The 27889-nt window shown below is 44.2% G+C and overlaps 1 protein-coding gene across 5 annotated transcripts in view; it reads right to left on the bottom strand.

Moving 5' to 3' along the window:
- The window catches only part of GOLGA7B (golgin A7 family member B), a 377547-nt gene that overhangs the window by 24118 nt on the left and 325540 nt on the right, over positions 1–27889 (bottom strand). For all 5 annotated transcript variants that reach the window (XM_075348404.1, XM_075348405.1, XM_075348403.1 and 2 more), the window contains one exon: positions 3538–3663. In XM_075348404.1, the coding sequence (XP_075204519.1) occupies positions 3538–3663 (126 nt within the window). The remainder of the gene's footprint in view (positions 1–3537; positions 3664–27889) is intronic.

Genomic DNA, 27889 nt, shown 5'->3' with positions numbered 1-27889 from the left:
ATACACACAGTGATGTCACAGTACAGGGATAATACACACAGATGTCACAGTACAGGGATAATACACACAGTGATGTCACAGTACAGGGATAATACACACAGTGATGTCACAGTACAGGGATAATACACACAGTGATGTCACAGTACAGGGATAATACACACAGTGATGTCACAGCACAGATATAATACACAGTGATGTCACACTAAGGGGATAATACACAGTGATATCAGAGTACAAGGGTAATAAACATTGGGATGTCACAGTATAGCGTACACAGCAGTGAGATAATACACGATAAAGTTACAATACAATACATGAATCATTTGCACATTGATGTTATAGTACATGGATAATAATGTACAATGTCATATCTATAACATAGAAATAATTCACAACAAAGGTTACCACCAAGTTTAATGTAACATTGCAGTACAGGGGAAATGCTTGATGTCACATCACAATACCAGGTCCAGCAGGGGCAGCCATGGCTCTATTATCCCGCAGATGACAGGCATGTCATATCATATCAGACTTGTACATGGCGTAATTGGGTCCTATACACACCGCCCCATTTTTCCCTCATATTTCCCCAGTATTCCTTAACACAGCAGCTAAATCACAAAATCTTTAAATAACCCAGCGTACATGCCGAATTGATATTAGCTTTATGCCACAATGTAGCATGTCTGTAATTTATTAAGACATCTTGTCTTTTTCTGTATCAGGAGTTATTGCTCTCCGCACATTTCCGTTCCTTTGCTCTGCCAAAAATGATAGGACAATTTAATTGAAGTGTTTTTAAATGTGATCAAAAAAACTCCTTCTCTGGAGCAATTCCTGCCTACTGTATGTCTAACTCCATTCCCGTAATTACAGCTAGGACGGCATAACTAGCAGTTTCTCCTTAGGCCCCCCATGGCTATTCTCCTCACTGAAGAAAGAGTCCCCTAAGAACCTTCTGCTCTATTGATTAATGACTAATCTCCATTCTGACAGGCAAGGAAAGGACCCAAGATACTTCCGAGGAGGAACGGGAGGAGTGGAAACCTCTTAGAAGTCTCTTAAAATAGCACAGTATGGGCAGAGGAAAGACATCTCATGACATATTCACAGTCATGCTGGTATCTGGGCCATCACTAGTGATGTAAAATCACCCATAAAAATTAGCGGATTGCTGGAAATTCGACTTCACCTACTTTTTGATGAAGAGCAAATCTCCGGTAGTGAACTAGATAAAAGATAATAGAAGAGGGAATGTTAAAATGAGGATCCATGGTTTAGTTTCCGTCACCAGATTGTCATAGTTGTGCTCATTCCCAAAGTCATAACATTAAAATCTACCATTATTCAGGCCCCCCCTCCCCTTAGGCTGCCAAAACAGCTCTGACCCATTGAACTTCTGAAGGTGTCCTCTGGACTATGGCACCAAGACATTTGCAGTAGCAGATCCTGTAAATGGTGAGGTGCGGCCTCCATAGAGCCCGGACACCCACAGATGATCAATCAGATTGAGATTTTGGAAATTTGGAGACAATTCATCACCTTGTGACGTTGCTCAATTATTCTTTCATTCCTAATGGTCACAACCATTACAAAATCCCACTACTATAATGGGGTGTGCTTGGTCTGAACAATAGTTTGGTTGGTGGTGTGTGTCACATCTACATAATGCCAAGACTCAAGGTTTTCCAGCAGAACATCACTCAGACCATCACACAGGGTCCACCAGCTTGTCTTCTTCACTGAAAAGGGTTATCCACTACCCGGCAACCCCTTCTCACTCCCCATGTTTGTCCTCATTAAAACGAAAAAGCTTATACTCACGTCCCATACGGCCATCGTTCCAGCGGTGTCGGTGCTCGAGTTCTTCAAGCTCGCGTGAGGTTGTGATGTCATGCGAGCCCTGCACCCAATAACCGCCGACTTCATTCTTAATAGTCATGGCCATTATGAAATCCCACTATTATAATGGGATTATCACACAGGGTCCACCAGCTTGTCTTCTTCACTGAAAGGGGTTATGCAGTACTCGGACAACCCCTTCTCATGCCCCATGTTTGCCCCATTAAATTCAAAAAGCTTATACTCATCTTCTATGCTGGTGCCATTCCTGGGACTCTTGTGAGGCTGTGATGTCACACGAGCCCCATGCCCAATCATTGCCAGCTTCACCTTCGAACATATAAATAATTTACATGAATTGGATGACTGCCGCAACTCTTACTACCTAGTGATTATTTACACATCTGAAGGAAGGGACAGTGAAGCCGGCAGTGATTGGGTGCAGGGCTTGCATGACGTTACATCCTCACATGAGTTCCGGGAGAGCAGGCGTAGATAAGGGTCAGATGGATTAGCTTGTAGCTACACTGTCCCATATACTGTAAGCTTCCATGTTCTTCGTGTTGACACCTGTTATATCATAGCCAAAAGGATTTTTGTAGCAGTTCATACTACAGTAGCTCTTCTTTATGATTGGACCACGTGAGCTAGCCTTCACTTACTACAGTATGTGTATCAATGACATTTGGATGCCCGTATTGCCACGTTCACCGTTTTTCCTTTTTTCCTTCCTTCAACCACTTTTGGTGGGTAATGACCACTGAAATTGGGAACAACTCATAAGACCTGCCATATGAAGATACTACCAGTATAACTCTGTCATCTAGTCATCACAATTTGGTCCATGTTAAAGTCACTTAAGGGGGTTTTACACGCTGCAACATCGCTAGCGATGTCGAGCGCCATAGCACCCGCCCCCGTCGTTCGTGCGACATTTCGTGCTCGCTGCCGTAGCGAACATTATCTCTACGCACATACCTTGTCAGCGACGTCGCTGTGACCACCAAACAATCCCTCCCTCACGGGGGAGGTGCGTTCGGCGTCATAGCGTCATCAATGCGGCGTCACTAAGCGGCCGGCCAATAGAAGCGGAGGGGCGGAGATGAGCGTCCGGAACATGCCGCCCACCTCCTTCATTCCTCACTGCCGGTGGACGCAGGTAGGAGATGTTCCTCGCTCCTGCGGCTTCATACACAGCGATGTGTGCTGCCGCAGGAACGACGAACAACATCGTACCTGTGGCAGCAGCGATATTAAGGAAAGGAGCGATGTGTCAACGATCACCGTTTTTGAACGTTTTTGCGAACGTTGATCATCGCTCCTTGGTGTCACACGCTGCGATGTCGCTACCGGCGCCGGATGTGCGTCACTAACGACGTGACCCTGACGATATATCGGTAGCGATGTCGCAGCGTGTAAAGCACCCTTTAGATCCAGACTGTGGATCTGCTGCCTGATACAACTCAACCCTTGAAAGGGGCCATTGGCACAAGGCAGAAGATAGTTAAGACCATCAATTTAGTAGTTCTGGAGAACCTGAATACAAATGTTATATATAAAATGAACTTTTAAAAATTACAGTAAATGTTATATTTAAAATAATAATAATAATAATAATAATAATAATGATAAAAATAAAAAATGTACAATGTTCTGGCACCAAATCTATGGTGCAGTGTTATAAAATGGTCATACCCGACTGTCCAGCTCTGCTGGGAACTTGGTCTGGAATTGACACATGGTTCCTTCGCTGTAGTCCCGTTGGATGAAGACCTTGGTGGCCAGGGAGGCACTCCTCCTCAGCTCCTGGAGATTATGCATCTGAGAAAGAACAAAAATACAGACAAAAAGTAAAAGCAAAGCACCGAGACCAAGATGAATAAAACCCTAGCATCATATTTTCTTATACAAGATCATATAAAGAGTCTATTGAGGTGAGTATGAATGTCTCAGTAGGATCCTAAATATGTCAATTTAATGTATTGAGACGTCTCGAAGAGTGGATATAATAAACAAACAGGAAGTGCGGCGTCCGATGTGCCGCAATATATATTATATAATAGATCATGGACCAATTAAAATGCCTCCTGTTGCCAATTGGATGTCGCAGTTATTGAAGAAATGCAAATTTCCCATGGGCTAAGGTGATAATAGTGTACATCATAGTCTTCTTCCGAATAATTATCTCAAATGAGCAGATGTGTCCTGCCGTCAGGTCATGAGTCAAGCGAAGTTTAAACAAGGATTACTTAGAAATTTGAAGAGCGATGAAGCTTTATGTCACAATGTGGACAAGTTTACAAAATTGTCCCGAGTGGCAAAGTAGGAAATTGATTTAATTTGGCAATGGCAACAAAGGGGTATTCTAGTTAATGATCCAATGGATAGGTAATAGTTAGTAGATGAATATGGGCGTTTGTGTCCACTATATTTCCCTGGATGCCAGACCACAGTGGACAATCACAGATGCACCTTACTTCGTCTGGTATCTCATGACAGAGCTGTGCTTGGCTACCTACATATCGCCAGTGCCATAAAACCTACCATATTGTGGCAGAGAGCATGGGCAAACTGATGTTCCAGTCAGCTCCGTAAACCGATGTTCCAGTTGAATCCCTTTTTCTGATGATTGATGGGTGGTCCCAACCTAACCATTGGATAGATGATGGTTTATGTAGACCAATATAGCTCTTTAATTGACATGTTATGTCTTCATAGGATGACTCCAAATACGGCGCCTGCCATCAGATCCACCATCAGATGAGTTCAGATAGCCGTATCGAAAACTGGACCAGCCGTGATCACAAATTGAGAAGTGACTAGATGTTTGTGCAGCTCTGTGTGCTCGGCAGCATCACGGATGGGTGACTGAGCTGCCTTTTGTTGCATGCATTATACGTTTCATAGTTTCATAGTGTTTAAGGTTGAAAGTAGACTTAAATCCATCAAGTTCAACCCATGACCTAACCTAAAATATTGATATGGAGGAAGGCAAAAAAAACCCACACCACATTAGGGGAAAAAAATCCTTCCCAACTCCACATACGGCAATCAGACTAGTTTCCTGGATCAATGCCTCATCACAGAATCACATAACAGGTAATATTATATTTTTCAAGAAAGTCATCCAGGCCTCTCTTAAATTTCAGTAGTGACTCAACCATTACTTTATGTGGCAGAGAGTTCCATAGTCTCACTGCTCTTACAGTAAAGAATCTGCATCTGTGATTATGATATACCTCCTTTCCTCTAACCGTAGTCAATGCCCCCTTGTCCCTGTTGCAAGTCTAGGTGTAAAAACACCTTTAGAGAGAGCTCTGTACTGTCCCCTCACATATTTGTACATTGTAATAACATTGCCCCTAAGGGGTACTTTGCACATTGCGACATCGCTAACATTGGCTAGCGATGCCGAGCGCGATAGTCCCCGCCCCCGTCGCACATGCGATATCTTGTGATAGCTGGCTTAGCGAACATTATCGCTACGGCAGTTTCGCACGCACTTACTTGCCCTGCGACGTCGCCCTGGCCGGCGACCCGCCTCCTTCCTAAGGGGGCGGGTTGTGCGTCGTCACAGTGACGTCACACGGCAGGCGGCCAATAGAAGCGAAGGGGCGGAGATGAGCGGGATGTAAAAATCCCGCCCACCTCCTTCCTTCCGCATTGCCGGTGGAGGCAGGTAAGGAGATGTTCCTTGCTCCTGCGGCTTCACACACAGCGATGTGTGCTGCCGCAGAAACGAGGAACAACATCGTATCTCCTATTGGTGTGACATTATGAAAATGACCGACGCTACACACATCACCGATTTTCAACGCTTTTGCAATCATTTATCGGCGCATCTAGGCTTCACACGTTGCGACGTTGTTACCGGCGCCGGCTGTGCGTCACTTTTGATTTGACCCCGACGATTTCGCAGTAGCGATGTCGCATCGTGCAAAGTGCCCCTTAGCCTTTGTTTTTCCAAACTGAACAACCCCAAGTTTAATAACCTGTCTTGGTACTCTCAATGCCTCTTACAAGATTATTAATAAATATGTTAAAAAGAAGAGGGCCCAATACTGATCCCTGTTACCCCACTGTTAACTGTAACCCAGTCCAAGTATGTTCCATTAATAACTAATTAATTTATAAGGAGTGCATGCTAAGATTTTTTTTACACGAAAACAACCAGTTAAGAAAAGCTTTTTTCGGTTTTAGCTGAAAAGTTGTCAAGCATGTCTTGCATTGACCGTGCAATAGTGCAAGATTTAAACAAACAGATCTTATAAGATACAGGATGAGCACCTACAATACCAATATTATTCATGTTCAGCATTAGTATGCTTATGGCGGCGGAATATATTATACACCGGAACTTAAACCTTCATCCATTGGTAATATATCAGTTTTAGATTTTCCATATCTAGCTGTATGCTACTCAGGAGGGGTTTTCACATTGAGGGTCATTAGCAGAGCACGCCGCCATCGATCCTATGTTAATCATTCAGGCTATTAGTGTTGCGGGTAGCTCGCTAAGCTTTAGTGAAAAAGAAAGGCTAATGTATCTCCGATTTTACTAATGTCCTTATGTAGGAAATGGAAACAAGAAAACCACAATCAATTATAGGTTTATTCTCTACAGTTGAATAAAGGAGATTATGCTGCTGCGGCGTAAGGACAGCCATTGTCAATTATCAGATCTGCCTTTTCCTTTATAATAGGAGATGTTATGTTAACCATTTCCCTGTGATTACATAATATACAATATGAACAGAATTACAGTACAGACCAAAAGTTTGGACACACCTCCTCATTCCAAGAGTTTTCTTTATTTTCATGACTCTAAAAATTGTAGATTCACATTGAAGGCATCAAAACTATGAATTAAAACATGTGGAATGAAATACTTAAAAAAGTGTGAAACAACTGAAAATATGTCTTATATTCTAGGCTCTTCAAAGTAGCCACCTTTTGCTTTGATTACTGCTTTGCACACTCTTAGCATTCTCTTGATGAGCTTTAAGAGGTAGTCACCGGAAATGGTCTTCCAACAGTCTTGAAGGAGTTCCCAGAGATGCTTAGCACTTGTTGGTCTTTTTGCCTTCACTCTGCGGTCCAGCTCACCCCAAACCATCTCGACTGGGTTCAGGTCTGGTGACTGTGGAGGCCAGGTCATCTGGCGTAGCACCCCATCACTCTCTCTGTTAGTCAAATAGCCCTTACACAGCCTGGAGGTGTGTTTGGGGTCAATGTCCTGTTGAAAAATAAATGATGGTCCAACTAAACGCAAATCGGATGGAAAAGCACACTGCTGCAAGATGCTGTGGTAGGCATGCTGGTTCTGTATGCCTTCAATTCTGAATAAATCCCCAACAGTGTCAGCAGCGAAGCACCCCCACACCATCACACCTCCTCCTCCATGCTTCACGGTGGGAACCAGCCATGTAGAGTCCATCCGTTCACCTTTTCTACAAAGACACCGTGGTTGGATCCAAAGATCTCAAATTTGGACTCATCAGACCAAAGCACAGATTTCCATTGGTCTAATGTCTATTCCTTGTGTTCTTTAGCCCAAACAAGTCTCTTCTGCTTGTTGCCTGTCCTTAGCAGTGGTTTCCTAGCAGCTATTTTACCATGAAGGCGTGCTGCACAAAGTCTCCTCTTAATAGTTGTTCTAGAGATGAGAAGGTGTGTCCAAACTTTTGGTCTGTACTGTATATGTGTATTTAGTTATGCTTTCTATACTTGCCCTATGCAGGTAATAGAATCCTAAACATGAAATGTTTACACATACTGGTTAACTCTGCCAGAATATCCAGGAGTCTACCACAAGACGAAGAACCCTGATGTCAACTTTCCAGAATTTCAAGACAGATCCCCTTGCTCCTGTAATACTCTTTGTGCCCAGGTAATACTACAGAGGTGGTACTCAAGAAAGAAAGGTCCTGCAAGATGCAAGAATAAGGGGAGGAGAGCATCTGCAGAGTTTGGTTTGGGGCCTGTATTTGATTAGGGGTCTGGTCTCAAGTTTTGTATTTCTCTAGGCGTTTGGGTGGAGGTCTACATTTGTTTAGGGGTCCCTTTTCACGTCTAGATTTGTTTTGGGGCTTAGTATGGTGTCTGTATTTCTTTATGGGATCTGGTCCATGGTCTGTATTTGTTTTGGGGTCTGGTTTTAAGTCTGTATTGGATTAGAGGCTTGGTCTTAGGCCTATATTTTTTTAGAGGGCCTAACTTGAGGTCTGTACTTCTTTTTGGGTCTTATTTGTGGTCTGCTTTTGTGTAATGGTTTTGGCTTGAGGTCTTTAATTGATTAGGAGGGCAGGTTTGGGGTTTGTATGTGAGAAAGGGTCTGGTGTGTGGTCTGAATTTATTTTGGTGGCCTAGTCCAGGGGATCTGTTTATGGATCTGGTCTGGGGTCTGTGTTTATGTAGGGAATTTGACTTGAGGTCTGTATTTGTTTAGGGGTCTGGTAAGTGGTCTCTTACAATAACAGCACAACATTTGTTATAGAACAGTCCACTTTTTTTAACATTCCAAACACTTTACTATATTCTGCAGTGTAGTGGAGCAATGGTTTCTCCACTTGGTCTCATCTTCTAATACTCCAGGTTCTCCTTGATACACATACGGAAAACCCCGCCAATGCAGGTTGTAAGTCTGATGCCAGTCCCTTTGGGATTGACCGCCCTCTAACTCTGCAAATCTGTTGCTATCTCATCCTTCTTTTATTTCACCCATAACAAGAACAGAACTGGGGCACGTTCTGCCAATCTGCTATCAAAATGTGGGTAGAATGCCCTCTATAGCTATGGGTACTACCAAATGGGATCTTTCTGGAAATAATTTTTTCTATGTTCTTCTCTCTCACTAGCACTGCAAAGATATCCTATCTGACACTAATTGCATATGCTTTCGATATGCTACACAAGTCTCTGGCTCTCTGCTAACTTGCCCATTATAATCCCTAGTGCCAATTGCACACTTGACCTAGTCCTCATGCTGCTAATATTTATAGGGCTAGGGCCTGCATAAGAGTTATAACTAGAGATGAGCAAACCCAAACTTTAAAGTTCGGTGTTCGTACTGAGACAGACTTTACAAAAAAAAAAATACCAGTGTTTGAGTTTGGGTGCTTAACATATGCAAACCACTGGAGCGTGCATTGGCATTGGGGGTAAGGGCTAGGACACATGGTGAGTAAAACAGACCGAGTGTAATGTGATAAAAAATTGCATTCCACCCGGACCCATGTAACTCTATGGGGCCGTTCCTATCTACGATTATTTTCTTAGCCCTAATCGGACCAAGAAAACAGTCGCAGCATGCTGCAGCTGGAATGCGATTCATATTCACTCGCACCCATACAAGTCTATGGGTGCAAGTGAAACATTACAGTGTACTCGGATGACACCAGAGTGCAGTGCGATAATCGCATTAGCTGGCAATGGAGGAGATAGTGAGAGTAATCCCGCCCTCTCCTCCACAGCTGTGATCCGATCGGCTTACACTTGCAGCACAGCGGAAGCTAGCTATCATATGCTCGTGTGGCCTCAGCCTAAAATCGGATGTAGTGTGCCCAGCAAAAAGAAAGAAAGAAAAAATCCTGCCCTCCTTCCACTGAAAATGTTCTGTTTATGGCTGGCCGTATGTCACTGGAGACCCGAACTGCCCAATCAGTGACTTCCAATGAGGTTCGGGTCAAGTTCAGGTCCAGAACAAAACTTCATGTAAAATCCGGCTGAACCTGCAGAACCCAAAATTCCACAGGTCCATTCATCTCTAGTTATTATAGCTAATTCATATAGGAAGTAACTTTATTGCCATGCTCCCTTTTATAATGCAAAAATGCTGGCTTTTGCTATTATTTTACCAGCTACCGAGTAGAAAAAACGACTGTGCCACTAATTTCCTGACCAGGGAGCAATCCTACTAGCCACAGACTAGTCTGCATAGGAGGTCATCATTTTTACTATATACTATATACATAGTATATATATATATATATATATATATATATATATATATATATACTATATACAGTGATACCTCGGTTTTCGTTGACATCGGTTATCGTTGTTTTCGATGTTTGTAGATTTTTTCCAATAAGAAGTTGCCTCTTGTTTTCGTTTGTTTCTGTGCGGCATGCCCACGTGACTGCGCTGCTAATTTTGCGACAACAAAGGGTGATTCATGCGTTCTTTTGCTCTGTGTGGCATTATGTGAATATCACGTCACTCATCTATTTCAAAATGTATATAACAAATGTAAGATAAAATGTATTTATTCTTTACCATAGTGTTTTACAGTTAGGTCCAGAAATATTTGGACAGTGACACAATTTTCGCGAGTTGGGCTCTGCATGCCACCACATTGGATTTGAAATGAAACCTCTACAACAGAATTCAAGTGCAGATTGTAACGTTTAATTTGAAGGTTTGAACAAAAATATGTGATAGAAATTGTAGGAATTGTACACATTTCTTTACAAACACTCCACATTTTAGGAGGTCAAAAGTAATTGGACAAATAAACCAAACCCAAACAAAATATTTGTATTTTCAATATTTTGTTGCGAATCCTTTGGAGGCAATCACTGGCTTAAGTCTGGAACCCATGGACATCACCAAACGCTGGGTTTCCTCCTTCTTAATGCTTTGCCAGGCCTTTACAGCCTCAGCCTTCAGGTCTTGCTTGTTTGTGGGTCTTTCCGTCTTAAGTCTGGATGTGAGCAAGTGAAATGCATGCTCAATTGGGTTGAGATCTGGTGATTGACTTGGCCATTGCAGAATGTTCCACTTTTTTGCACTCATGAACTCCTGGGTAGCTTTGGCTGTATGCTTGGGGTCATTTTCCATCTGTACTATGAAGCGCCGTCCGATCAACTTTGCGGCATTTGGCTGAATCTGGGCTGAAAGTATATCCCGGTACACTTCAGAATTCATCCGGCTACTCTTGTCTGCTGTTATGTCATCAATAAACACAAGTGACCCAGTGCCATTGAAAGCCATGCATGCCCATGCCATCACGTTGCCTCCACCATGTTTTACAGAGGATGTGGTGTGCCTTGGATCATGTGCCGTTCCCTTTCTTCTCCAAACTTTTTTCTTCCCATCATTCTGGTACAGGTTGATCTTTGTCTCATCTGTCCATAGAATACTTTTCCAGAACTGAGTTGGCTTCATGAGGTGTTTTTCAGCAAATTTAACTCTGGCTTGTCTATTTTTGGAATTGATGAATGGTTTGCATCTAGATGTGAACCCTTTGTATTTACTTTCATGGAGTCTTCTCTTTACTGTTGACTTAGAGACAGATACACCTACTTCACTGAGAGTGTTCTGGACTTCAGTTGATGTTGTGAACGGGTTCTTCTTCACCAAAGAAAGTATGCGGCGATCATCCACCACTGTTGTCATCCGTGGACGCCCAGGCCTTTTTGAGTTCCCAAGCTCACCAGTCAATTCCTTTTTTCTCAGAATGTACCCGACTGTTGATTTTGCTACTCCAAGCATGTCTGCTATCTCTCTGATGGATTTTTTCTTTTTTTTCAGCCTCAGGATGTTCTGCTTCACCTCAATTGAGAGTTCCTTAGACCGCATGTTGTCTGGTCACAGCAACAGCTTCCAAATGCAAAACCACACACCTGTAATCAACCCCAGACCTTTTAACTACTTCATTGATTACAGGTTAACGAGGGAGACGCCTTCAGAGTTAATTGCAGCCCTTAAAGTCCCTTGTCCAATTACTTTTGGTCCCTTTAAAAAGAGGAGGCTATGCATTACAGAGCTATGATTCCTAAACCCTTTCTCCGATTTGGATGTGAAAACTCTCATATTGCAGCTGGGAGTGTGCACTTTCAGCCCATATTATATATATAATTGTATTTCTGAACATGTTTTTGTAAACAGCTAAAATAACAAAACTTGTGTCACTGTCCAAATATTTCTGGACCTAACTGTATATTCATTTTATATTAATTTTGTATTGTTTTTAATATTAAACATTATTTTTATTCTCTATAAAATGTGTTTCTGGTATGTATTTTAGTGTTTAAAATGAATTAATTGGATTTACATTGATTGTTATGGAAATAATTGCCTCGGTTTTCATTGGTTTCGGCTTTCATTGTTTTGTATTCAGACGGATTATCAACGAAAACCGAGGTATCACTGCACTATATTATTGTACTCCATAGAAGAAGAGATCTATCACAGGTTCAAGTATAAAATAAAAAGTGAAAAAAAAAATCAATCCCCTTTTCTCTCTTTAAAATTAAATAAAAAAAATAAATATATTCGATATTGCTAAATATATTTCCAAAAATAAGATTTAATAAAATATGCAATTATTGAACCCAAACAGTAAATCCTGGAAAGCAAAAAAAGAATGAAATGCCAGAATTGACATTTTTCAGTCACCACTTCTGATTCTGAAAGTTCACTTAAAAGCAGGGGTGGGATTCAGCCGGTTCTGTCCAGTTTTGGAGAACCGGTTGGTAAAATAGCAGCTAGTTCCCCGAACCGGCAAGAAATAGCTGCGGCGATCCGGTTCCCTGTATTCATTTGTGTTAGTGTGTCTTTAAGACACTGACAGCGTGCAGCGACGCGCTGACGCTACAGAGGTCACGGTAGCATAGAGAGATAGCTCCTCTTACTGCCGTCTGTCAGCGTCAGTGTGCAGAGAGCCGCAGAGGAGGACGGAAGACAGAGGAGAGGCCGCCGTGCTTGGAGCAGGTAAGCGCTCAGTGAGCCGAAGATGCAGGGAGAGGTGCCACATAAGATGGCAGCTATATGTGGTTATATGGGGAGAGGCCACATATGATGGGAGCGCTATATGGGGAGAGGGGCCACATAAGATGGGAGCTATATGGGGAGAGGACCCACATAAGATGGGAGCGCTATATAGGGAGAGGGGCCACATAAGATGGGAGCTATATGGGGAGAGGGGCCACATAAGATGGGAGCTATATGGGAAAAGGAGCCATATGGGACAGGATCTGCAGGGGAAAAGGAGCACATGGGATAAGATCTGCAGGGGAAAGAGGCCATAATGGGATGGGATCTGCAGGGGAAAGAGGCCATAATGGGATGGGATCTGCAGGGGGAAAGAGGCCATAATGGGATGGGATCTGCAGGGGGAAAGAGGCCATGATGGGATGGGATCTTCAGGGCAAAGAGGCCATGATGGGATGGGATCTGCAGGGGAAAGAGGCCATGATGGGATGGGATCTACAGGGGAAAGAGGCCATGATGGGATGGGATCTGCAAGGGAAAGAGGCCATAATGGGATGGGATCTGCTGGGGAAAGAGGCCATAATGGGATGGGATCTGTAGGAGGAAAGAGGCCATAAAGGCATGGAATCTGAAGGGGAAAGAGGCCATAATGGGATGGAATCTGCAGGGGGCAAGAAACCACATGGGATGGGATCTGTAGGGGGAAAGGAGCCACATGGGATGAGATCTGTATGGTGAAGTTCGTCCGTTCCAATTTTAGCAGGGCTCCTTTAGTAATAATTTTTAAAAACTGTAGAAAAAACATTTAATACAATATGACTGGAGCAACTAGTACTGGACAGGAGAGTGACGGTATAGGAGGGGAAGGAGATTTTACTTTAAATTACTTGTATTTTTTGGTTGAGGAAACTGCGTGAAAATGGGTGTGGCTAACAAAATGGGTGTGGTTACAGAATGGGTGTGGTTTTCAAATAGGCGGAGTTTACAGAGAACCTGTTAAAAATTTGAATCCCACCCCTGCTTAAAAGTGCTTAAAAAATTGTATTCACCCCAAACTGTACCAATTAAAAACATCAACTTGACATGTAAAAAAAAACAAGCGCTACCACAGCTAGATCAGTATAAAAAGGTACAAGTCTCAGAAAATGACGACACAGACCAATTTTATTTTTATTTTTTTTTACAAATTTCTATTTTTTTCCCCCCTACACTTAAATAAAAAATAAAATAAAATAAAAAAACTGTGTGTATATATATACCGTATATATATATATATATATATATATATATATATATATATATATATATATATATATATACCGTATATATATATATATATATATATATATATATATATATATATATATATATATATACATGGAGAATGACATTACCAGATTATTTGTACCGCACGCTGGACAATTTACAAGTAAAACACACAAAAACTGGCAGAATTGTGTTATTTTTCTCATGATTTCACCACAATTATTTTTTTCCATTGTTTTTCAGAGCATTATATGGTCAAAAAGAAATGTTCTACAATATCCAAAATAGACGTTCACTCAAGTAAAGGGAAGGAGAAAAAACAAGAATGTAGATGGTGAACATTGGAATGTGAAAAATATGAGTTACTTAGCAAAGAAAGGTGGCCAAATTCACTTGTGCCTAGATACCACGTCAAGGTGTAACTCTCATCTGGCTCCGATTCTAATTTCTATGCCTCTCTTCTCCAAACTGACCTTTTATATGGGCTAGAATAAAACCTGCAAAAGGGAAATTAAAACACCTGAAATAACTGGGAGGAGTGCGCAGACAAAGGACATGACTCCATAATACAAAATAGAAAAATAGCCGGCACTTCCTAATCTCATAGTCTGAACTGGTGCATACTGAACATGACATACAATATTCACAAATAGCAGTTGCACTCAAGTAAAGGGAAGGAGAAAAAACAAGAATGTAGATGGTGAACATTGGAATATAAATAGGAATTACTATCAAGAAAACATGAATTTTTTTTTAAAAACTTTGGCCACCTTTATTTGCTAAGTAACTCATAGTTTTCAAAAATATTTTTTCATGTTTTCTTGGCAGTAATGCATATTCATATTGTAGTGCATATAAAAGGTCAGTTTGGACAAGAGAAATTAGAGTAGGACCCAGATGAGAGTTACACCTTGACGTTGGAGCTGGGCACAAGTAAATTTGGCCACTTTTATTTCCTAAGTAACTCATATTTTTCCCCCAAAAACGTTAATCTTTTCTTGGCAGTAATGCGTATTTATATTTCAATGTTCACCATCTACATTCTTGTTTTTTTCTCCTTCCCTTTACATGAGTGCAACTGCTATTTTGGATATCATATGTCATGTTCAGTATGCACCAGTTCAGACTATGAGATTAGGAAGTGTCGGCAAGTTTTCTAGTTTAAAAAAAATGTTGTGACTCCAAACAACAATTTGTTCGGCATAAAAATAGGACAATATTTTGATTGAAAAATAAAACCGTTACAAAAAAAAAAAGGGAGGGAAAAAAAAATGAAAGAGCGTAAATAAAAATTGATCGTCATAAAGGGATTAAAAATAAAATGGAGTGCACAATTTTTTTGTACGCAACACCTAAATTTTGCTGCACATGGTATACAACTGGGACAGAATTCAGGGCCGGACATATCAGTGGTGCAACCTGAGCGGCCGCACAGGGGCCCCAGAGATAAGAGGGCCTTTCTACCTCTAAGGCCTCCGACACACTAACGTGAAAATCACGCACGTGCCGAGAGACACGTACTTTCCCTGCGTGTTGCGTGCAGGTAAGTACGTGTCTCTGGTACGTGCGGGCCACGTGTGTTCTCCGCAGCTATCCATGATAACATACGGAGAACAGGTTATTTACATACTCACGTGGTCCTTCCTGCTGTCCGCGCTGCTGTCCGTGGTGCTGATCTTCGGCTCCAGCCGTCCCGTCTCCCCGCTGCTGCTGCTGCCAGGCAGTGAAGTGAATATTAAATGAGCATAATGAGCGGCGGTTGGCAGCAAGTGACAGCAGCGGCAGAGACAGGAGGGCTGGAGAAGGTGAGTTAAGGTTTGTTTTTTTTTCTCTGACACGTGTGTTTTCTCCGGCGCGTGTCACACGGGACCGCATCCACACTACACCCGTCTGGTACGGGTGCGGGCCGTGTGACACCCGTGCTGCCGGAGAAAACACTCACATGTCAGCGTGTAGAAAAACGCACACATGTACAAACGCACACGGACACACGTTCCGTGTGGTTTTACGTATGTGTGCCTGCTACAATAGGGTAGCATTGCTGAACGTGTCTCCGTGCCGCCAGTCCGTACAAAAAATGGCAAACACGTACCGGCGGCACGGATGTGTGTCGCAGGCTTAAAGCAGAGGGAATTGTGCGTTATGGTGAACTCATGGGCTCCAAAGGGCCCATATATTGTTCTTGCTCGGGGGCCCTTTTCTGTCTGTGTCCACCAGTGACAGAATTAACCCGTTAATTAACGCATTTACGTAAGAAAGCTCATGATCTCTAATGTCACGTCCCTGCACATGTCTGGCATCCCGCTGGTTATTGCATGTGATAATCTTTCTATTTATATTATGTGTTTTTGCCAAAACTCTTCAGACCGAAATGCTAATGAGTAACTTGTGTTGAGCATCACCACTATCGCCGATGCCAGATCTGACAAAGTGAGCACATGTAAAAACTGGCCGGCTTCCTGGAGGACTGGTATGAAGTGAACAATTAGTAATACTGCGACAGAGTGATTAACCACATATTAGACTCATCTATATATATAATTGCCTTATTCTGTCTGTCTGTCTATCTGTCTGTCTATCTGTCTGTCTGTCTGTCATGCTCCGAAATTGTGTCCTTACGGTGACACAAAGCTGATTGGCCGCTGGGCTCGCCATGGCCCCGCCCCCCCACACGGATTGGCCTCTCGCCCCGGCTCTCTGCAGGCCCCGCCCCCCTCACGCAATGCACGCTCGCTGTGGCCCAACTGACACGGGGCTCCGATTCCCAGGTGAGTACACACACATCAGATCACACTCACTCTCACACACACCTCACACACACCTCACACATCACAACATGCTGGGATATCTCTTGCTTCTACACCGGCTGCGTCAGGATCCCGGCAGCGCCAGACATAACCTTGCGATGCTGGGATCTTAACGGAGGCCGTGAAAGCTGGTAACCATTATACACATCGGGTAACTAAGGTCCCTTAGTTACCCGATGTGTATCATAGTTACCAGTGTACACCGGCTCACACTCACTCTCACACACACATCACATCGCATCCACACATCAAGGTCCTGCAGCTGCGGAACATACAGACACATAACAGCACACACATAACAGCACACACACACACAAATCAGATCACACTCACACACACCTCACACATCACATCGCATCCAAATACTCACAACATCCTGGGATATCGCTTGCTTCTCGGCGGCGATATTGTGCTGTTGTGAGCTTCCAGGACCTGACGGAGGATCACATGGCCAGAAGCATGTGATATCCCCGGATGTTGTGAGTATCAGCGCGTATGTGCAATATCGTCAGTGTCTGTGTGTGTGAGTGTATGCGATCGGGTGTGTGTGAGTGGATGCGATCGGTTGTGTGGGTGAGTGGATGCGATCGGTTGTGTGGGTGAGTGGATGCGATCGGGTGTGGGTGAGTGTCGGCAGAGGAGCACGGCGTGCTGGAGGAGGCTGGGAGCAGAGAGGCTGATCTTAGGGAAGGCTGGGAGGGGGAGGCTGATGCTGAGGGAGGCTGGAAGGAGAGAGGCTGAGCAAACGTGCTCCATCTGCCATACTGCGCACTCCCCATCGTGCTGCATCCCACATGCTGCGCACTCCCAAACGTGGTCCATCCGCCATGCTGCGCACTCCCAAACGTGGTCCATCCGCCATGCTGCGCACTCCCAAACGTGGTCAATCCGCCATGCTGCGCACTCCCAAACGTGGTCCATCCGCCATGCTGCGCACTCCCAAACGTGCTCCATCCGCCATACTGCGCACTCCCAAACGTGCTCCATCCGCCATACTGCGCACTCCCAAACGTGCTCCATCCGCCATACTGCGCACTCCCCATCGTGCACCATCTGGCATGCTGCGCACTCCCAAGCGGATGGAGCATGATGGGGGGTGCGCAGCATGGCGGATGGAGCACGTTTGGGAGTGCGCAGCATGGCGGATGGAGCACGTTTGGGAGTGCGCAGCATGACGGATGGAGCACGTTTGGGAGTGCGCAGCATGACGGATGGAGCACGTTTGGGAGTGCGCAGCATGCCGGATGGTGCACGATGGGGAGTGCGCAGTATGGCGGATGGAGCACGTTTGGGAGTGCGCAGTATGGCGGATGGAGCACGTTTGGGAGTGCGCAGCATGGCGGATGGAGCACGTTTGGGAGTGCGCAGCATGGCGGATGGACCACGTTTGGGAGTGCGCAGCATGGCGGATGGAGCACGTTTGGGAGTGCGCAGCATGGCGGATGGAGCACGTTTGGGAGTGCGCAGCATGGCGGATGGAGCACGTTTGGGAGTGCGCAGCATGGCGGATGGAGCACGTTTGGGAGTGCGCAGCATGCCGGATGGTGCACGATGGGGAGTGCGCAGTATGGCGGATGGAGCACGTTTGGGAGTGCGCAGCATGGCGGATGGAGCACGTTTGGGAGTGCGCAGCATGGCGGATGGACCACGTTTGGGAGTGCGCAGCATGGCGGATGGAGCACGTTTGGGAGTGCGCAGCATGGCGGATGGAGCACGTTTGGGAGTGCGCAGCATGGCGGGTGGAGCACGTTTGGGAGTGCGCAGCATGGCGGATGGAGCATGATAGGGGGTGCGCAGCATGGCGGATGGAGCATGTTTGGGAGTGCGCAGCATGGCGGATGGAGCACGTTTGGGAGTGTGCAGCATGGCGGATGGAGCACGTTTGGGAGTGCGCAGCATGGGGGATGCAGCACGATGGGGAGTGCGCAGTATGGCGGATGGAGCACGTTTGGGAGTGCGCAGCATGGCGGATGGACCACGTTTGGGAGTGCGCAGCATGGCGGATGGAGTACGTTTGGGAGTGCGCAGCATGGGGGATGCAGCACGATGGGGGGTGCGCAGCATGGGGGATGGAGCACGATGGGAGGTGCACACCTCCCCCCAACACACACACACACGCGCACTGCACAACACACACACACTAGGAATCACAAACAACGCCCTACACAGACACCCACACACACAGACAACGCTGCACACACAAATATACGCACATACTGCACAACACACACATTGCTCAAAACATACCTCCCCCCAAAACACACCACACCCACACAAACCGCGCAACACACACACACACACAACGCTACAGACACACAGCGCTCCACAAACAACGCAACACACGCAACACACATACAACACCGCTCTCACCCCCCGCGACACTCAGAACATGTACAGCGCCCTACACAAACACTTGGTAACTACACACAACAACATCTATATATATATAAAACAAAAATCATACATGAACTACACAATACATAAATTCTAGAAACCCGATGCGTAGAATCGGGCCACCTTCTAGTGTATGATATAATATACAAGGCTTTTCTGGCAGATATAGCACCAAGGGTTACTAAGGTCACTGAGACTGTTTACATATTGGCGCCACCCTGTCCACTATTGTGTACGGAGCAATGGGAGTGAATTATATTAATCATACACACTAGGCCTCAGGCCTTACAGCAAAGCTGTATGGGTTACCCATAGCAACCAATGAGAACACAGCTTTCATTTTGCCAGAGCATTTGGAAAGATGACAGCTGAGCTCTGATTGGTCGCTGTGGGCAGCAAAGTCAGGCAGCTTTGATAAATAAGGGCCGCAATGGTAGACTATGGGAGGGTTCCTAAGTCACCACTGATTTGGAGAAAAAGTCACTGAGGTTATTGATACAGGGGTTTTTTTTAACCAAAACCAGAAATGGATCCAGTATTACAAAAAAAGTACTAGGCCTCATTTATAACAACGATTGACACAAAACTGACTTTGTTGCCCTTAGCAACCATACAGAGCTCAGCTTTCATTATTTTTATAGCCGTACATTTTCGGTGGATGTGTTCATTGTTTTATGACGCTGTCAATCGTGACAATGACAATTAGGAGGTCATAAACGAAAGAGGAGGGGAAGGGGTCAGGCTTTTGACACCCACTATCTTCCCCGTAATGTGATACGATGGGTTGACATGGCGGCTGGGGGCCTACAGAAAGGTTCCCATATCTGTTACAATACACTGCACTACTTCAGTAACACAGTGTATTGCATAAGCAACTAATAAAAGTTTTAAAAAAAATCATTAAAAATATATAAAAAACAGCAAATATAAAACTTTTAAATCACATCAACATTTTTTTCCAAAATGTGTATAGCACAATTATAAATGTAGAAAAAAAGAAGAAAAGAATAGATAAAAAAATTAATATATTTCGTATCACAGCGTGCATAATTGTCTGAATTAATAAAATGCAATGGCAAAACTGAAAAAAAAAATAAATAAATAAAACTTTAAGAATTACTGTTTTTTTGTTACATCAGCCCTGAAAAAAAAATAGGATAAAAAGAGATCATAATTTAGAACAGCGGCATTTATACCAGGTAAAAAAAAACAGAAACCTAAAGCAGCCAGCACCAGCTGCATATGGAGAGGTCTCAGCTCCTAAACGTGCTGTATACATTCGCACCTGACTTATGCGGGCGTCACACGAGATGATCTGTCGTGCGATATGTCGTTGGCGTCACGGTTTTCGTGACGCTATCCGGCATCGTTTGCGACATCATCCCGTGTAACACCTACGAGCGTCTGTAAACGATCGCAAATCGGTTACGAATCGCAAATCGGTTACACGTCGCTCATTTTTAAAAAAACGTTTATTCTACTTTGCGCTGGTTGTTCATCGTACCCAGGGTAGCACACATCGCTGCGTGTGACACCCCGGGAACGATGAACACAGCTTACCTGCGTCCCGGCGGCAATGCGGAAGGAAGGAGGTGAGCGGGATGTTTACGTCCCGCTCATCTCCACCCCTCCGCTTCTATTGGCCGGCCGCTGTGTGACGTCGCTGTGATGCCAAACGTACCTCCCCCTTCAGGAAGTGGACGTTCGCCGCCCACAGCGAGGTCGTCCAGGAGGTAAGTACGTGTGACGGGGGTTTAACGACTTTGTGCGCTACGGGCAACTAATTATTTCCATCACACTCGTGCCCCTTCCTTTCCTGGTTTTAGGATATGGTCAGGAGAATAGCCAGGCACAGGACTCAGACATCCTCACCATTAGGTGTAACCATGAGAACAGGGATAGCCTAGGGTCCCGTAGCCTGAGGGACAGTATAGGAGCACCTTGCTATCCTGCAGTCACACAGGCATTTTTGTATCTTGAAGCTCATGGGCCCCAATGAAATACTCCAACGGAATCACCAATTAACCCTTGTTATCCTTTTGTTGCTGCCTCCTTTTGCTTTTCTCCTTAGATTCTTACTGTTTATCACTATGAGTTTGCAGTGTATGAGTTTCGTTTGTTCCCTGTCTAATTTAAATCTATTTTTCCATCACACTCCTGCCCCTTCCTTTCCTGAAGCAGGTACATATTAGCTCTGGAGTATAGCCAGGTATGAGACTCAGGCATCTTCACCATTAAGGGTAACCTTGCAATTACGGATAGCTTAGGGACTACATTGGAGCCCTTTTCCTTTGCTATCCTGCACTCACATCGTGACACTTAGGATGTTTTGTCATTAGGGGACAGCACAGAGACCTTAATAAAGATCTTTTTACATCTAGTTGCAGAAAGATGGCAAGGGAGCATCAACGTCGTCTAGAGGAAAGAATTAATTATCATTACAGATGGGGATTCGTTACTGTACGAGCAGTAAAACTATGGATTCTTTACTGTAACAGCAGTATTATGGTACTCTTTGTCACAAAATATTGTAATAGATAAACATACGAGCAGTAAAACTATGGATTCTTTACTGTAACAGCAGTATTATGGTACTCTTTGTCACAAAATATTGTAATAGATAAACATACGAACCAGCTCTGATTGCTTGCAGTATACTCAGGACAATTACCCTTTGATCCTGGACGGAAAATCCTAGGTCAGGATGTCCTCAATTCAAGAAAAAGCAAATATCCAGCGGATCCAGGCATTTTTTTCTTAAAATACTTTATTGGGTTACATTAAAATGTTCAAAGGAATGGCATTCAGCAGATAAAGGTCTTACATCAGATTACTACCAACGCGTTTCGACACATTAATATGTCATAATGTCTTATTCATGTGTCAAAACGCATTGGGTATAATCTGATGTAAGACCTTTATCTGCTGGATGCCATTCCTTTGAAAATTTTAATGTAATGCAATAAAGAAGTATTTTAAGAAAAAAACGCCTGGATCTGCTGGATATTTGCTTTTTCTTAAAATATTGTAATGGTTAATTACAGATTATTGATACTACATTCTGTGATGGAATGTTAATCCAAGGAACTAATCTGATCGCCATATGCGGAGTCAGAAAGGAATTTTCCCCCTAATATGGGGCAATTAGGATCTGCCTCTTGGGGTTTTTGCCTTCTTCTGGGTCTACATGTTAGGCTATAGGTCTCGAGTCTTCTTTCAACCTTTGGGGCAATAAACATCTTCCTCTTGGGGTTTTTGCCTTTTTCTGGATCTACATGTTAGGCTATAGGTCTCAAGTCTTCTTTCAACCTTTGGGGCAATAAACATTTTCCTCTTGGGGTTTTTGCCTTCTTCTGGATCTACATGTTAGGCTATAGGTTAAACTCGAGTCTTCTTTCAACCTTAAAACTACAGGTAGGAAATTATCACATTTTGGGACTCTGGGTGGAATCAAGAGTGACACATCTCTATATAGGGAGAAGGGATAGACAAGGCCATGGTTGGATTTGAACCCAGGTCTTCACTGCTGTTATGCAGCGACTCTGCCGCCTGCGATATTTTGTGTAACTGCTGAACGAGTACAACAGGGCTGTTAATAATAATCCTAATGAGTAGCTGTTAACATTTTAGCCTTTCTTACCAACATAATGAGTCAGAGGAATGAACCAAAGCCCTTTCCACTTACAATGTACAAGTCTCAGATGCACTGAGCACACATCCTCCCACTCACACCACCAAAATAGCACGATTTTCTCTTTACTCGCCTTCACCCACGCTATTTTATTTGCTGACATTGTGTGCTCTGAGAATGACTCATTAATGCTAATAATACATGACAGTTTGGGTACATTGTCTTAAAATGTTTTCTTTATATACATCTTTATGTAGAAAGTCTATTTTTAAAGACCACATTAGAGAATTGGGACTTGATGGAGGGGGTCACTAATTTGGCACTTTCATCTATTAGCTAGAAAACAATGCATGTTTTTTTTACCGCAACAGCTCAGGGGGGTGAGCATTGGCGGATGCCGTCCCTTTAAGAGGCCAAGAGTCAACATAACTCCACAGTCAAAGATCCATTAGTCTAAACATTTTTAGGACCCTTCTTCTTCCCACATTGTTCCATTTCTTCCCTGTTTGAGTTAAAGAGGATCAACCACCAGGATTTCATATATAAACTATAAACTATATAGATTCTATACATACCTTTAGTTGTGAGATCGGATGTATAGTGTCTAAAATACAGGCAAGTAAAGTTTGTGAATTGCACTGTCCTTTGATTGATAGGTGCTGCAGGATATCGTATAGGTGGGTCGAGTTTTGCTAGTTATGTCCGCCCCTGTCTGTCTGCCTGTCCTTCCTCCCCCTTTCCTTCCTGCCTCTTTTCTCCCCCTTTACTAACAGAGACAGGGGAAGAAAGGACAGGCAGCAGACAGGGGTGGGAATAACAAGCAATACCCGAACCACCTATTAGATATTCCGTTGCACCTATCAATCAAGTAACAGTGTACTTCACAAACTTTACTTGCCTGTATTTCAGAAAGAATACATCCGATCTCACTACTAAAGGTATGTATAGAATCAGAAATATAGTGCCAGTATAGCACTGGCTTTAGGTTATATAGGAAAATCCTGGTGATTGGTCCTTTTTTAGGTGTACTGTTCTCCTAATTTGTCAATTCTGCTACTAACCTGTCCAGTGATTTTTACTTTGTTCACCTATCTACGGCCTGCCCTGCCCCTCTCCCTGTCTCATATATATCTGCGGCCTTCCCGGACCCTCTCCCTGTCTCATATATATCTGCGGCCTGCCCGGACCCTCTCCCTGTCTCATATATATTTGCGGCCTGCCCTAAACCTCTACCTGTCTCATATATATACAGTACACAGTATCTGTGGCCTGCCCTGATCCTCTTCCTGTCTCATATATATCTGCTGCCTGCAAAGACCCTCTACCTGTCTCATATATATCTGCGGCCTGCCCTGACCCTCTCATATATATCTGTGCCTGCCCTGTCCCTTTACCTGTCCCATATATATCTGCGGCCTGCCCTGACCCTCTCCCTGTCTCATATATATCTGCGGTCTGCCCTGACCCTTTCCTTGTCTCACATATCTGTGGCCTGTCCTGACCCTCTCCCTGTCTCATATATATCTGCGGCCTGCCCTGACCCTCTCCCTGTCTCATATATATCTGCGGCCTGCCCTGACCCTCTCCCTGTCTCATATATATCTGCGGTCTGCCCTGACCCTTTCCTTGTCTCACATATCTGTGGCCTGTCCTGACCCTTTCCTTGTCTCACATATCTGTGGCCTGTCCTGACCCTTTCCCTGTCTCATATATATCTGCGGCCTGCCCTGACCCTCTTTTCTCCCCCTTTACTAACAGAGACAGGGGAAGAAAGGACAGGCAGCAGACAGGGGTGGGAATAACAAGCAATACCCGAACCACCTATTAGATATTCCGTTGCACCTATCAATCAAGTCTCATATATATCTGCGGCCTGCCCTGACCCTCTCCCTGTCTCATATATATCTGCGGCCTGCCCTGACCCTCTCTTTGTCTCATATATATATATATATATATATATGTGGCCTGCCCTGACCCTCTCTCTGTCTCATATATATCTGCGGCCTGCCCTGACCCTCTCTCTGTCTCATATATATCTGCGGCCTGCCCTGACCCTCTCTCTGTCTCATATATATCTGCGGCCTGCCCTGACCCTCTCTCTGTCTCATATATATCTGCGGCCTGCCCTGACCCTCTCTCTGTCTCATGTATATCTGCGGCCTGCCCTAAACCTCTACCTGTCTCATATATATCTGCGGCCTGCACTGACCCTCTCTCTGTCTCATGTATATCTGTGGTCTGCCCTGACCCTCTCCCTGTCTCATATATATCTGCGGCCTGCACTGACCCTCTCCCTGTCTCATATATATCTGCGGCCTGCCCTGACCCTCTCTCTGTCTCATATATATCTGCGGCCTGCCCTGACCCTCTCTCTGTCTCACGTATATCTGCGGCCTGCCCTAAACCTCTACCTGTCTCATATATATCTGCGGCCTGCACTGACCCTCTCTCTGTCTCATGTATATCTGTGGTCTGCCCTGACCCTCTCCCTGTCTCATATATATCTGCGGCCTGCCCTGACCCTCTCTCTGTCTCATATATATCTGCGGCCTGCCCTGACCCTCTCTCTGTCTCATGTATATCTGCGGCCTGCCCTAAACCTCTACCTGTCTCATATATATCTGCGGCCTGCACTGACCCTCTCTCTGTCTCATGTATATCTGTGGTCTGCCCTGACCCTCTCTCTGTCTCATATATATCTGCGGCCTGCCCTGACCCTCTCTCTGTCTCATGTATATCTGCGGCCTGCCCTAAACCTCTACCTGTCTCATATATATCTGCGGCCTGCACTGACCCTCTCTCTGTCTCATGTATATCTGTGGTCTGCCCTAAACCTCTACCTGTCTCATATATATCTGTGACCTGCCCTGACCCTCTACCTGTCTCATATATATATATATATATATATATATATATGTGGCCTGCCCTGACCCTCTACCTGTCTCATATATATATATATATGGCCTGCCCTGACCCTCTCCCTGTCTCATATATATCTGCGGCCTGCACTGACCCTCTCCCTGTCTCATATATAATAATACCAATGGATAATTAGCCTCAGTTTAGCCTCAAACCAAATGAATTACATATGATATCTAGGGGGTTCACATCTTGTAATACCTCATTGACCCTGTGGGGGAGCTGTAGGGAAATGAAACACTTGCTTACAGGTTGCGGCACATTACATTGGCTTTAGATTAGCACATTTTTATATTTAGTGTAAAATACTACAGAAATGTATGAGCTTTCTAATCTTTTCCATACACATGCTGCTTCGCTGATCTCTCCTGGAGGCTACTGAAGACAAATGAGATAGATTCAATGTGATTCCTGTAGATAAACAACATCTGACAGAAAGAGATATTACTGCTCATCTGCCCCGGGCCATGACTTAAGTATTCATCATCATCATGAAATGTATGGAAATAGGACTTCATTTTCAAATTGCACAGGTTTTACCAGATACATGTGCTCATAAATGGGGGAAAAGGACAACATCTGCCGAAGGGGATGCAGACTACCGTCCAAAGACTCGGATGTGTCCTCAGCATTTCATCTGTGTTATTGCAAGGGACGAGACCCGCGTGTTATCCACTTTTGGCATTTTCATAACGTATTGTAATCACAGAAAGAAAAAGGGAATATGTTATCAAACGATAACCTATTGATAAGATCAGGTTTAAATTTAGCAAGTGTCACATTGACCACTAGGCCTAAGAAAGATAGTCCCTATTCTGTACAGAAGACTATTCAGGCGTCTCATTTTAATCACAAACAGGATTATAATAACAGATTAATACCTCTGTAATTGTATACATTAGATAACACAGGATATACAGTAGCATTCAGAGTAGGTGATGTCACAGCTCACCTCCTCCCCCTCTTGTACAATGACTAATAACACCTCAACATACAGTGGATAACACATGATCTACTGATCTACCATTCACAATAGGTGATATCATAGTTCACCTTCCCCCCTCCTGTACAATGACTAAAGGTACCGTCACACATAACGAGATCGCTAGCGAGATCGCAGCTGAGTCACCGTTTTGGTGACGCAGTTGCGATCCCGTTAGCGATCTCGTTATGTGTGACACCTACCAGCGATCAGGCCCCTGCTGTGAGATCTCTAGTCGTTGCAGAATGGTCCAGGCCATTTTCTTCAAAGGCGATGTCCTGCTGGGCAAGACACATCGCTGTGTTTGACACTGTGTGACAGGGTCCCAGTGACTGCTGAGATCGTTATACAGGTTGCTACTGCGACCTGTATTGTTCCTGCATCTTTGGTAAGATCTGACTGTGTGACATCTCACCTGCGATCTCCCAACGACTTACCTGCGATCCCTATCAGGTCGCATCGTTTTCGGGATCGCTGGTAAGTCGTTGTGTGTGACTGGGCCTTAACACTAGTTCTATGTACAGCAGATAACATAGGATCCAGCATTCACAATAGGTGATATCACAGCTCACCTTCTCCCCCTCCTGTACAATGACTAACACTTCTATGTACAACAGATCACACAGGATCCACCACTCACAATAGGCGATATCACAGCAATGACTGATAACACCTGACTGATAACACCTGCATATACAGTAGATAACACAAGATCCACTATTTACAATAGGTTATGTTACAGCTCACCTCCTTCCCTCCTGTGAAATGGCCAATAAAACCTCTATATACAGTATGTAACACAGGGTCTGCAATAGGTGATATCACAACTCACCTCCTCCCCCTCCTGTACAATCACTGATAACACCTCTATGCACAGTAAATAACACATGATCCACTATTTACAATAGGTTATATGACAGCTCACCTCCTCCCCCTCCTGTACAATGGCTAATAACACCTCTGTATACAGTATGTAACACAGGGTCCACAATAGGTGATATCACAGCTCACCTCCTCCTCTTCCTGTACAATGACTGATAATACCTCTATATCCAGTAGATAACACAGGATCCACCAATCACAATAGATAATGTAACAGTTCACCTCCTACCCAACCTGTACAATGGCTGATAACATCTCTATATACAATAGGTAACACATGATCCACAATAGGTGATATCACAGCTTACCTCCTCCTCCTTCTGTACAATGACTGTTAACAATTCTATATCCAGTAGATAACACAGGATCCACCATTCACAATAGATAATGTCACAGCTCACCTCCTCCTCCTTCTGTACAATGACTAAACACTTCTATATCCAGTAGATA

The sequence above is a fragment of the Anomaloglossus baeobatrachus genome, chromosome 5 (genome assembly GCF_048569485.1).
Source record: "Anomaloglossus baeobatrachus isolate aAnoBae1 chromosome 5, aAnoBae1.hap1, whole genome shotgun sequence".
NCBI classification, from domain to species: Eukaryota; Metazoa; Chordata; class Amphibia; order Anura; family Aromobatidae; genus Anomaloglossus; species Anomaloglossus baeobatrachus.
The sequence above is the reverse complement of the archived record's forward strand: the minus strand, read 5'-3'. Positions and strand labels throughout refer to the sequence as shown.